Below are 12,540 nucleotides of genomic sequence, written 5' to 3' on the forward strand. Positions count from 1 at the left end.
AAATTTTTTATATAGATTTAAAATATTGGTGTATATATACTACTTCATATAACAAATAGACGCAGAAATAAAGAGTTGATTAGGCTTATTCCGTTCACAATCACAGGTTTATGTTTGTTGTTAAATAATGATTTAACAATCACATGTTTATGTTTGTTGTTTATGCTAGTTGATTTTTTTTTTTTTTTTTTTTGTTAAAAGCAAATATTTGGAATTTTTAACAATTATTTTTTGTCTTTTGTTTAGAATTAGAAGGAAAAAGAACAGTTTCGGAAAATTGAAACAACTAACAGTATAATAAGTAAATTGGTTTAAGATTTTTTTTTTCCTTAAAAGAAACAGTATAATAAGTAAACACATAGATACCTACATTTAACTTCCAAAGTAAAATACTTAAAAAAAAGAAGAAAAAAAAGTGAATGGATACTCCATATCTAATATAAGGAACAAACGGACTAAAATTAAGGTCCATGGTAATAGCGTGCACCTTCATCTAGAACAGCAACCAAAGCCCATCAAATCTCAAAGATCAGTAACACGTGCAAATGTTATATTATACATCTGAATTCTTAATTATATGGGCATTGTCTCTTAAATATGTAGACCATTATATTAAAGGAGGCCCACACCAAATCTCCTACTAGCTAAATCACACCGTACATTTGCCAATCCGATCCTTGATTTTTCAAGATCAAATTCCATCCACATATTCTGCTGCTGATGATGTCCAATCACATACGCCTCTACACCCAACAAATCTGAGTTCCCAAACGACAAGCAATGCACTGAATCATTCCCTCTTATTTCGCCCGGTACACGATACAACACCTTCTCATCCGATACTTTCATTTCGGCTCCCTCAAACATTAAACTCACCGTTGGTAACCGGGGCAATACCCGTTGGTTTATCGGGACCCGGTAACATAAATCCATTGCTCCCTGGAATACGAAATTCGGATCCTCTAAAACCGTTAATACTCCGGTTGTTTGATTCAAAAACTCTGTTCTTAAAGCTGTGTAAACCGGTCCGAGTAAGAATGTGAACTGGGTGCCCGAGTCAACCATGGTTTGACCCGCTCCAGTATGGTCCGGTTCGAATACTGATTTCGGTATCGGGAGCAATTTATCGGATACTTTAACTCCTTCAAGCTGAACTGTGTAAGCAACCCGATCAAAATACGGCAATGGAGTTGAGATTTGGATCAACGGGGTGTAATTTAACGGCAACACAAAGGTAAAATTTGATTCACCGAGAAGTAATAGGCCGGAGAAATCCGAACCGGAAATGCAATAAGAGAATTTCGTGAATCCCATTTGAGAAACAAAAGAGAGTGACCCACGATTCATACCCATTAAACCGGTGTTCTTAGAGTCTTCATCGGAGTTAGAACTGAAACCCGAATCCATGCAGCCGAAAACCGTGTCCGATATATCAGAATCGGAGCTTCCCATGTGGAAAGTATCGGAAGCGAGATTTCCCTCGGAAGAAGAAGAATCAGCGTAAGAAAGAATGGCGTGGCAGAGGTTGTTGGAGTCACACGAAACGGGTATGGTGAAGTCTTGGGTCTGGTTAGTACATGTTGAGGAAGAACATGGAATGGGTTTATAAGAAAGGGATCGGGTCGGGTCAAATACGTATGGAAAACCGGTGGTTTTGTTGCAATGAAGCCAGCTGAGTTCGCTGCCGGTGTCAATGACCATAGATACATTCTGCGGCGGAGTTCCGACGGAGAGAGAAACAGTGAGACTGACATTGTGGTGAAAAGGAAGTTTACTCGGAGATCTCGGAATTGAACCGGAAGGGATGACCTGAGTTTTGAGAGGGAAAATCAGCATTGTTGAAGTAGAAGAAGAAGAAGAAAACCAGAGATGTGATTCTAAAAAGAGAAGCATTAAGGAAATGCAGAAAAGATATTTGAATAATGGGTTAATGTAGGTTGTTTCATTCATGGTGAGTTAATTAAGTGAGAGAAAGTGAAGCTTCTTTTATTATGAAAGTGTTAACGGTTTAGTGAGAAAGTAGGAAAGAATTTGAGAAAGGAATAAAAAGAAAAGAGATGGGGTTTTTTGTGGGTAAATTACACATATGTACTTTGAACTTTACTCATTTTAGCATTATGGCCATTGGACTTCAATTTTTAATGGTACGGTTGTTGAATTTTACATTTTTTTTTAACATTAGTAATCATTCAACGTCTCAAAACAACCATTCACGGTCTCAAAATAAACAATTTGAAGAGTTAATCATACAACAACAACAACAAAGTCTTGGTTCCGAAATGATTCGGGACGGCTAATATGAACCATCATATAAAATCGTGAAATCAAATCGTGTCAGCGATATAATTTGAAGAGTTAATGATATTTGAAGTAATTTTAATTCTTAAAGATTTTCGCTTTGAGGTCATTTATGATTTATGTGTCGTTTGGTTAGGAGAGATAGTTAATTTGAGAGAGAAAACTCCAAAAAATATGGTTTTATGATAAATGTAATTCTGGACAATTTTAATTCTTAAATATTTTCATTTTGAGATAGTCAACGGTTATTTTGGGGAGCTAGCTAAAATATTGTCATCAATATTAAAAAAGTGTAACGTTCAGTAATCATGCATTTAAAAGTTGAAGCTCAATAATTATAATATTAAAGTTTAGTGGTTCTTTATGTAATTTACCCGGGTTTTTTTATAGGAAACTTTGGAAGTTGGTGATGATCAATGGCATAGAAACTTCTGTGGTTGTGTCGGAAAAAGAGTTAGATCTACAGATGTTGAGTAAGTTAAAACGTATCGTTTTTTGAACTTCACTTTGAATGAAGAGAGAGACTTCCTTTTTTTTCCTAGTTTTACTATTCTACGACAATATTCAAGTTTGAATTTTAAATTACTATTTAAAAAAATACTATCAATTTACGATAAGCATGCATCAGTTTAGCTAAATCTCTTGGCTCTGGGCGGCTGCACTCCAAACCTATATCTAGGATCCGTCCTGACGAAAATCACTAATATAATGAGGCATATCACAATTATACTTTCCATAAAAGTGAAAAAAAAAACAATGGGTAAATTACACTAATGGCAATTGAACTTTACTCATTTTAACATTGTGGTCACTGAAATTTCATTTTTAACGGTATGGTCACAGAACTTGATTTCTTTTAACACCGGTGGCTATTGAACTTTAACTAATTCCTCAAAATGACCGGTAACGACCTCAAAATGAAAATATTCAATAATTAAAGTTGTTCGGAACGATATTTACAATGAAACCATATATTTTTATTTTCCAAAATCACATTTTTTTAGCTTTCTCTCTCTAAAAATTCACCCTCGCTTCCTCCTAATCAAAAAACACCTAAATGACCTCAAAACGAAAGTTTTCAAGAATTAATGTTACTTAGAATATCATTAACTCTTCGAATTTTTTATTTTGAGGCCATCAACGGTCATTTTGACACGTTGAGTGGCCACTGATGTTAAAAACTGTAATGTTCAATGACCATACTGTTAAGAATTGAAGTTTAGTGACCACAGTGTTAAATAGGTAAAGTTCAGTGGTCATGTGTGTAATTTACCTTAAAAAACTACAAATACAAAAGAAACTATTAAATCTATCGTAGTAGACCAATCAAAAAAATTATTCAATAAAGAAAAGCTATGAAGCACGGAAACATTCTTCAACCAGCGTTTCAACGTTTCACAAGATGTAGGAAACGGAAATGTCCGAAAATGGAAACGAAATGTTTCCAGGTACGTTTCTGTAATTATAGAAAATAACGCGTTTCCAAAATGTGAAAGTCTTTCACTGTCTAAACTCAAACAGTTCATATCTATTGCGATTATGAGGAAAAGAAAAACTGAAATTGGTTCATACCTATTGTGTTTAAACAAACTCTGATTTCTTCTTCTTCCTTCGAGTCTAGCAATTTCTTCTTCTATGAATCTGGTCTTGGTCGTTTTCTTTGAGTATAGTTTGGGTTGCAAACTCTAATAGTGATCTCTTCTTCTTCGAATAGCGATTTCTTCTTTTTCTCTGTTTTTTTTTTTCGTCTCTCGAATGTTGTAGTGGAGGCTTTTGGGAATGTTTGGTTGGGATTTTTATATTGTTTATGAATATAAAATCTTTTTAGATAATATTTATGAATGTAATTATAATCTTTATTCATTTTTTTATTTTTTTAACATAAAAATTTAATTTTACACATTTTAAATTATTTTAGACTAAAAAAAAAGCAAAATAAAAAAAAAGTCAAGTCTCTCTCGTTTAGGGTTCCTTTCTGCGCCGCCTGGAAATCCCATTCGCGTGTGGCTGCCGACTGGTCTCTGCCGATGAGGAAGTCCTTCCGCCGGCCGTGAAGGTGTCTCAAGGTTCCGTTGAGAGTCCGTGTTTTAGGTGGTATGTTTTGCTTTGTCGGTTTCTGTCTGTGAAGGTATCGACTTGTTCCCGTGAAGGTTTCTGTGTCTCCGTCAAAGGCTTTCTGATCCCGTGCGTCGCCAGTGCTGCTACCGTCGCCGACGTCTGCGAGTCCGGCTGGGACTGTCTTTGTGGTGCCGGAAATTCATCAATCAGGTTTCATCTTGGATTTAAAATAATTTCTGCTTTGTTGGGATTATGGGTTTATGTGGTTTAGTTTTTGGAGGTGAATTGGTATTGGTGGTGCTGGATTAACTATTATTTTCAGGCTTTGGCTTGGTAATTGTTTCTCTTCATTTTGGTTTATAATATTCTGTTTGTTGGGATTATTGGCTTTTGTGGTTCAGTATTGGTGGTGAGTTGTTATTGGATTATCTTTTGTTTTAGGCTCTGTTTTGGTATTAGTTTCTCTGGCTGTTTGGTGTGATCTACTGTAGTATTTTGTATTGCTGGATTTTCTGATTTTAGTGAAATGGAGAGGGACATGTCGAACCTAAATATTGGAGAAGAGGAATCTGGTCACCTTGAACTGGAGGTGCCGCCTACGATGGAAGTACTGGAGGACCGGGGTTTACGATTCTTGGGTCGATTTGCAGCCGATACACCAATAAATTTCTTAAGTATGCGCAACCGATTGGCAGTGTTGTGGAGACCGGTTAAGGGAGTTGAAATCCAGGAGGTTAGCCCAAATCTTTATTCTTTTGAGTTTTTCCACCCAATTGATAGAGATAGAGTGATTGGTGGGGGACATTGGTCTTTGATAACTATGTGCTAATTATGAACAAATGGAACTTAGGGGTTAATCTAGATGATATGCCATTGCTAAATTATTCAATCTGGGTTCAAATTTATGGGTTGCCAATTGGGACTATGTCTGAAATAGTTGGTAAACAACTAGGTAACTTCTTAGGATCTTTTGAAGAATATGATGTAAGTAATAACATTGGGATACATAGGAAATTTATGCGAGTTAGAGTCATCTTGAACAATAGCCTGCCCTTGAAGAGATTTAAGAAACTTAAGAGTTCCGGAAATGTTTGGTCATTGGCTACATTTAAATATGAACGTCTGGGAGTCTTTTGTTATGTTTGTGGTTTGTTGGGGCATACGGAACGTTTCTGCGAAAAAGTGTTTGAATTGCAGGGGTTAGAGATTCAGAGGGAATGGGGGGAATGGCTTAAGGCCCCAATTAGAAGGGGAGGTGATCAAAGTGGGGCTAAGTGGTTGAGGGAGAGCAATACAAGTGGTATGGTAGGAGGGGATCAGAGAGGTAGGGGGAGCGTGAGAGGGGGACGATCTGGAATTCTGAGGGTATCTAATAATTTGGGGAGGGGCAGAGGAGAGAGAGGGGTTTCTAAACAGGCAGGGGGAGAGGAGAGTGAGGTGATGATATGCCCTTACACAGGGCCTTTCATCAGACCACTAGTAGTAAGTGAGGGACAGGGGAAAGGGGGTGAGGAGGGAGGAGGTAAGGGGGCCCAAGAGGACACTGAGATGGAGTTAACTGAAGCAAGAAAGAGGAGAAGGGAGGGATATGGGAGGGAGAAGGGAGGGGAAAGTGTGCAGGGGGAAGAGGTCTCTGTTCTTGGAAAGGATAAGGGGATTTCTACAAAATTTGATTTGGCGAGCCCTAATGTTCAGGGCCGCCAGGGAGAATGAGTTGCTTAAGCTGGAACTGTCGTGGCTTGGGAAACCACGGGGCAGTTCGGTCTTTAAAAGAATTGGTTACATCCCAAAAACCGGTTATGTTATTTTTAATGGAAACTTTAGTGGAAGAAAAGCGAGTGGTTTCAATAAAACATCAATTGGGGTATGAGGGGGCTTTTTGTGTGAATAGAAGAGGGCGTAGTGGTGGGTTGGCATTAATGTGGAAAGAAGATATTCAGGTTTCGGTTAAAAGCTTCTCTGATCATCACATTGAAGTGATCATTTCTGACAACGTTCGAGGTGATTGGAAGTTAATAGGTTTCTATGGTTTCGTTGAGCGCAGTAGACATGGAGAATCTTGGGATTTATTGAGGAGACTTGCCAGAGATTCCCAATTTCCTTGGGTAGTGATTGGGGACTTTAATTGTATCCTGAATTCCAATGAAAAGGCTGGGGGAGCTGTTTACCCCGCCTATTTAATGCAGGAGTTTGCTGAAACTATTGAGGAGTGTGGTTTGTGTGAATTGGAGCTGAAAGGAAACCCTTTTACATGGGAAAGAGGCAGGGGGTCTGAAATGTGGGTGAGTGAAAAGCTGGATAGGGGTTTCGCTTTAGCTGAGTGGTTGAACCGTTTTGTTAATTATCACTTTCATTCCTGTATGTCTGGATACTCAGATCATCTTCCCATTGCACTTTACTTTGAGAGGGTGAAGGTAAGAAGCAGAGTTAAAAGATTTTTATTTGAACAAAACTGGCTAAAGGAGCAGGATTTTAAGAACCTAGTGATCAGAAAATGGAAGGGGCAAGGGTCCAGACCTGTTTCTGAAAAATTGAAGGATTGTGCACAGAGTATGGATGAGTGGGGGAAGGGTTTCAATGTGCGTTTCAAGAGCCAGATCAGAAAATGGAGAAACCAAATGGAGAGAATGCATGGTAAAAGAGACAGGAATTCAATTGCGCATTTTTTCTTTGCCAAGAGAAAACTTAATAATACCCTGGAGGCAGAAGAGACTTATTGGAAGCAGAGGGCTAAGGCTTTCTGGTTGAAAGAGGGTGACAGAAATACTCAGTTTTTCCATGCTAGTGTTAAAGCAAGGAGGCAACAGAATTCTATTGTATCACTTGTTGAGGAGGGAGGGGGTGAGATTGATAATCAAGGAGAAATGGTGGGGTTAGTGCAGCAATATTTCCAGTCTGTCTTTTCAGCATCAGGTACAATTGAGTCTGAAACGGTTCAGATTATTGACGCTCTAATTGATCCTGCAACAAATGAGTTTCTCACGGCTCCTTTTGAAGTGGAGGAGTTTAAACAAGCCCTATTTTCTATGAGCCCGAATAAATCTCCTGGTCCTGATGGGCTTAATCCGGGATTTTTTCAAGCTTTTTGGGATACAATTGGCTCAGAGGTGGGTGCGGCTTGTGCAAAATGGCTCAAAGAAGGGGAATTTCCAACAGGGATCAATGATACTACAATTGTTCTCATCCCAAAGATTGACAATCCCAGAATGTTGAAGGATTTTCGCCCAATTTCTCTTTGCAATGTGCTATACAAAATAATTGCCAAAGCCCTTGCCAATCGGTTGAAGGAAGTCCTCCCTCATATAATTGGTGAAACTCAATCTGCGTTTGTCCCTAGAAGATCTATAATTGACAATGTGCAAGTCGCCTTTGAAAGCATACACTTTATGAAAAGGTTAAATAGAGGAAAGAATGGTCAGGTGGCTCTCAAGATTGACATTAGTAAAGCTTATGACAGGGTGGATTGGGCTTTTTTGAAACAAGTAATGATTCGCATGGGATTTCATGCGACCTGGATTAACTGGATGATGATGTGCATCACAACAGTGAAGTATAGGGTGGCAGTAAATGGGGAATGCACTGAGCAGATTGTTCCTGGTAGAGGGCTTAGACAAGGAGACCCATTATCTCCATACTTGTTTATCCTTTGTGCTGAAGTGTTATCCAAACTTTTAAGGAAGGCCGAAGGAGAGGGTCTGATTTCAGGTTGTCGTATTTGTCGCAGGGCACCGGCAGTTACACACTTATTCTTTGCTGATGATAGCTTTTTGTTTTTCGGAGCAACGGTAACTGAAGCCAGAAAGGTGATGAGTATTCTAGCGGCATATGAGGTTGCTTCGGGACAGGCTGTGAATATGAACAAATCTGGCATATTTTATAGTTGAAACGTGACAGTTGAAGTGAAAATTGAGCTTCAAGGAATTTTGGGAGTCAGACTACCTTTAGACACAGGGCGCTATTTAGGTTTACCTTCACTAATTGGGCGGTCTAAGCGTCGAATTTTCACGTTCCTGGTTGATAGGCTGAGGAAGAGATTTGGGGCGTGGGGTCTCAAGTTCTTATCCCAGGCTGGGAAGGAGGTACTTCTTAAGTCAGTGGCTCAGGCTCTACCTACATTCTGTATGAGTACGTTTCTTTTACCCTTATCTATTTGTGATGACCTGCAGAAATTAATGAATTCATTTTGGTGGGGTATGAAACCCGAGGGAAAAAGAAAAATACATTGGTTTGACTGGGGAAAGTTATGCATGTCAAAAGAGGTAGGGGGGATGGGGTTTAAAGATTTACACATGTTTAATTTGGCAATGCTGGGTAAGCAGGGATGGAAGCTAGTGAATTTCCCAAATACTATAGTAAGCAGAATGTTTAAAGCAAAATATTTTCCGAGAGAGGACTTACTTTTCTCTAAATTAGGCAATAATCCTAGTATGGTTTGGAGAAGTATATGGGAAGGTCTTAGCATATTGAGAAAAGGGATTAGATGGAGAGTGGGAAATGGTAGATCTATTAGAGTATGGGAAGATCTGTGGGTTCCCAATCTGGTTGATTTTGGTATAAATTCCTTTATGGTCCCTAGAATGGAGAATTTGAAAGTTGCTAATTTGTTGCTTGAGAATGGTAGAGGATGGGATATGGACAGGTTACATGGGTGCTTTAGCGAAGAAGAGGTGTGTGCCATTAGTGATATTATATTACCTTTTAATGTAGGGGAGGATAGGAGAATCTGGCACTGGTCAAAAAATGGTTATTATAATGTCCGATCGGGTTACATTGCGGGTATGGGAGCTGAAGAGGAGAGTATGAGTCAGGAAGGATGGAGAAGACTATGGAAGTTGGCAATCCCCCCAAAATTAATACACTTTATATGGCGTATCTGCTCGGGATGCCTTCCAACTCGAGCTCGGCTGGCCCAGAGAAGAGTTCCCATCTCTATTGAATGCCCAGTGTGTGTCGAACAGGATGAAACAGATAACCATTTATTTGTTGATTGTTGCTTTGCAGGTGATATTTGGCAAGTTGCTGGATTACCAGTGCCACAAGTTGCTGGTTCAAACTTTCCGGATTGGCTATTACATGCACTGTGTGGTCCTAACCAGGAGATCATAACCCGGATTTGCTGTGCACTAAAGACTATTTGGGATCACAGGAATAGGGTACTGTGGCACATGACTTGGTGGCCAGTTGATACTAGCTGGCGGTTATCGGTGGACGAGGTACAAGAGTGGAGGGCCTATCAACAAGGGCCACTACCAAGAGCAGACCAGCATACGGACCAACAAACCAGTAATGTTTCACACGACAACTGAAGCAACATCATCTACATAATGCAGATCAGGGCACAACATCAATGCAATTCTCAATCAGTAACACCGCCCGTGGTGGTCAGATTTGGAGGCCGCCGGAACCGGGTTCAGTTAAATGCAACATCGATGGTGCCTTATTCAAGGAGATCAAAAGTAGCGGGATGGGAGCAGTCATTAGGGGAGATGCGGGGGAGTTCCTTTTCTGCAGCAGCAGTTTCATTCCAGTTATGAAGGAGCCACGAGTTATTGAGGTGCTTGCATTACGTACAAGCCTCATTTGGCTTGCCTCCTTGAGGTACATGAATGTGGAATTTGAATCTGATGCTAAACTAGTTGTTGAGGCAATTCATTCATGTAAACAGGATATCTCAGAGTTTGGATCGCTCGTCCAAGATTGTCAAACTATTTTGCGATCCAACCCTTCTTTTAAATTATCTTTTATTCCTCGTTTAGCGAATATGGCTGCTCATCTGGTAGCTAGGCAGGCCTGTTCCAATGCTAGCGATTTTTTATCAACTGTAGTGCCTGATTGGCTGTCAAACGTTATTGTTGAGGAGGCCAATCTTTTTAATATATGAGATCCATTTTCAGGTTCAAAAAAATTTATTTTAGACTATTTTAATTATAATTATGGAATTATGAATTTTAAAATTTTATGTATTATCAATAATTATTTTATGTATTTATAATTTATTATTTTTTTAAAAAAGAAAAAAAAATTGCGCACAATGCGCTTACATCATAAAAGAAAAGTATCTTCTATGAGTAAAAGGTGGAAGAAAATCTCAAAACCTAAATGAAGAAAATGTGAGTTTTTTTTCCAACTACAACGCACCAACAACATAATCAATTTAATTATCAATATAATAATACATTTATAATATAAGTATATCACGTTTAAAATTAGTAGTGTCATTGCACTATTACCGCTAAATCAATAATGTCTACTACCAATTTATTATAATTTAGAATAGTGGTGGTTTTCACCTGGTTAGTCATTGTTACATCCTATTCTTCCGACTTTCGAATACTTTGTTTGACTTTCATTTCGTCAATTGAGATTTTTTGTAATTTCATTTGTATTACTGCTATTTAATAATATTTTGTATACTGATATTGTTGTTATTCCTGTTTCGTTTGTCTTTTTAGACTAATATTTTTTTTAATAATAGTTTGATATCCTAGAAGTCAAAGAAGCATGTCAGGGTTAGTAAATCCTCTGCTGAAGTTGGGTATAGAGCAATCTCCACTATATATTTCTTAGTAATAATTTGCTCGATTTTCAACTGTCAATTTCTCTGTCTGAAGCTTTGAAATGTGACAACCAGGCAGACAGCAATTGCAATAGCATCAATCTTGTATTACATGAGAAGATCAAATATAGATATTGATTGCGGTGTGATTCGTGAGCAAATAACAATTGGTTTCATCATCACACCTTATGTTCCATACATATTCAATTTGCAGATTTATGACAAAGAGTCTGTCCAATCCTTAAATGAAGCCAACATTGGTAAGTTGGGAGTAGTCATTTTTATCATATCCAAACCTTATGTTCCATCACATATTCAACTTGCAGATTTATTGACAAACATTCTGGCCAATCCTGAAATGGCTAGAGTCCTCAAATGAAGCCAACATTGATCGAGTTGGTTTTATCATGTTCGGTCCTCAAATGAAGCCAACATTAATCAAATTGGAATTGGTCCTTTTATTAATCCCTTTATCATGTTCGGTTCTCATTATCACCTATTATTAACTAGTTTTAGTTTGTTTCGCTTAAATAGCGAGCATTGTTTTCTATGTTAAAACATCTTTCCACATAATTTTGATTTGACAAAATTGTTTAAGTATAATTAAAAACATATTCTAAACACACTAAGTTTAAATGCTTTGATTTATTCTACTAATGTGTTTGTTCAATGTTGAGTTAAATTGTTTATAAGACATAAGGATTAAAAGGCCCAAGCCTAATACAACAGTCAAAGCCCAAGTCAAACAGTTCAATACAACTCGGTCCGCGTTTATCAAAACGATGTCGCTGTGTACCAAAACGCAACTCAGCAAGAGAAGGATCTAGAAGACCTTCAGGGAACAACTTCGGAACGAAGCTGCTGAGTTGGTTCGACAAAGCGTACAAGACAGCAGCTGGCTAAGGAAAACTTCCAAACAAAGTATTTCTACTTTGGGTAAAGTTCAGACGACACAGTATGCTGTCCAGTTGACTTTACCATAAAAGGAGAGACATTCTGCCGAGCTGACCAAAAGCTGACCAAGGACAGAAGATACACAAATCTGATTGGCCGAGAGCTCTGAGCAAGTCAGGATGACAACGACAGGAAGCCGTTTCCCTCCAACGGTTATTTCGAAATTCGAAATGACCGATGCCTCAAGACGTCTCTATAAATAGTGCCATCAGAAGCTTCATTCACACAGAACTTGATCAAGCCATTACGCTGACCAAATTTCTACACAAGTTCTGCAAGCAAAAAGCAAAGCAAATCTTACACTACATTTCATATTTTTGTGTAAAAGTCTAGAGTGATTATTCAATCATCTAAGGTGTCTTAGCAATCATTGTTTAGGACAAATATTTATCATTTCTAGAGATTAGAAAGGAGAGGCTGAGTACTCGGTTATAGTACTCAGCGAGAGATTAGGATTGAGTAGAGGTATAGAGGAAGGTACTCTTGTTATACTCAGTTGCTAAAATTGTAAAAGGTTTGAGGCTCTACCTTTAAAGAGCTCAGTAGAGGATTTGAAATCTCGGAACGTGTTCCGGGGACAGGACGTAAGCTTAGAAGAAGCCGAACCTGGATAAATCTGCTGAGTAACGTATTTCTTACCTTAAACTCCTTATATATATTGCTTGCTTAAATAA

At 38.3% G+C, this 12,540-nt stretch overlaps 2 protein-coding genes across 3 annotated transcripts; one reads left to right on the forward strand and one right to left on the reverse strand.

Annotated features, from left to right (window-relative positions):
- Positions 1-347: 347 nt before the first annotated feature.
- On the reverse strand, positions 348-4,151 carry LOC136206081 (aspartic proteinase PCS1). Of its 2 annotated transcripts, XM_065997003.1 has the most exons (2): positions 3,871-4,151; positions 348-1,809 (listed from the first exon to the last, which is right to left on the reverse strand). In XM_065997003.1, exon 2 carries the CDS (start codon positions 1,699-1,701, stop codon positions 613-615), a length of 1,089 nt encoding a protein of 362 aa, XP_065853075.1. In that variant the 5' UTR covers positions 1,702-1,809; positions 3,871-4,151; the 3' UTR covers positions 348-612. The 2 variants fall into 2 exon arrangements, with proteins under 2 accessions (XP_065853075.1, XP_065853074.1); XM_065997002.1 differs by lacking the exon at positions 3,871-4,151 and having other exon boundaries at positions 348-2,138.
- A 118-nt stretch (positions 4,152-4,269) lies between these two features.
- On the forward strand, positions 4,270-12,433 carry LOC136206082 (uncharacterized). The gene is made up of 3 exons (XM_065997004.1): positions 4,270-4,566; positions 4,879-5,089; positions 11,127-12,433. Exons 2-3 carry the CDS (start codon positions 4,883-4,885, stop codon positions 11,289-11,291), a joined length of 372 nt encoding a protein of 123 aa, XP_065853076.1. The 5' UTR covers positions 4,270-4,566; positions 4,879-4,882; the 3' UTR covers positions 11,292-12,433.
- The last annotated feature ends 107 nt before the right edge of the window (positions 12,434-12,540 follow it).

This window comes from Euphorbia lathyris, chromosome 9 (genome assembly GCF_963576675.1).
Source record: "Euphorbia lathyris chromosome 9, ddEupLath1.1, whole genome shotgun sequence".
NCBI lineage: Eukaryota > Viridiplantae > Streptophyta > Magnoliopsida > Malpighiales > Euphorbiaceae > Euphorbia > Euphorbia lathyris.

Excerpts from the sequence above, each read along its gene's own strand:
- LOC136206082 (XM_065997004.1), top strand. The coding sequence starts at position 4,883 with ATGGAGAGGGACATGTCGAACCTAAATATTGGAGAAGAGGAATCTGGT. Across the intron at positions 5,090-11,126 it reads AGGGAGTTGAAATCCAGGAG|ATTTATGACAAAGAGTCTGT; the intron begins GTTAGCCCAAAT and ends TTCAATTTGCAG.
- LOC136206081 (XM_065997002.1), bottom strand. The coding sequence starts at position 1,950 with ATGAATGAAACAACCTACATTAACCCATTATTCAAATATCTTTTCTGC.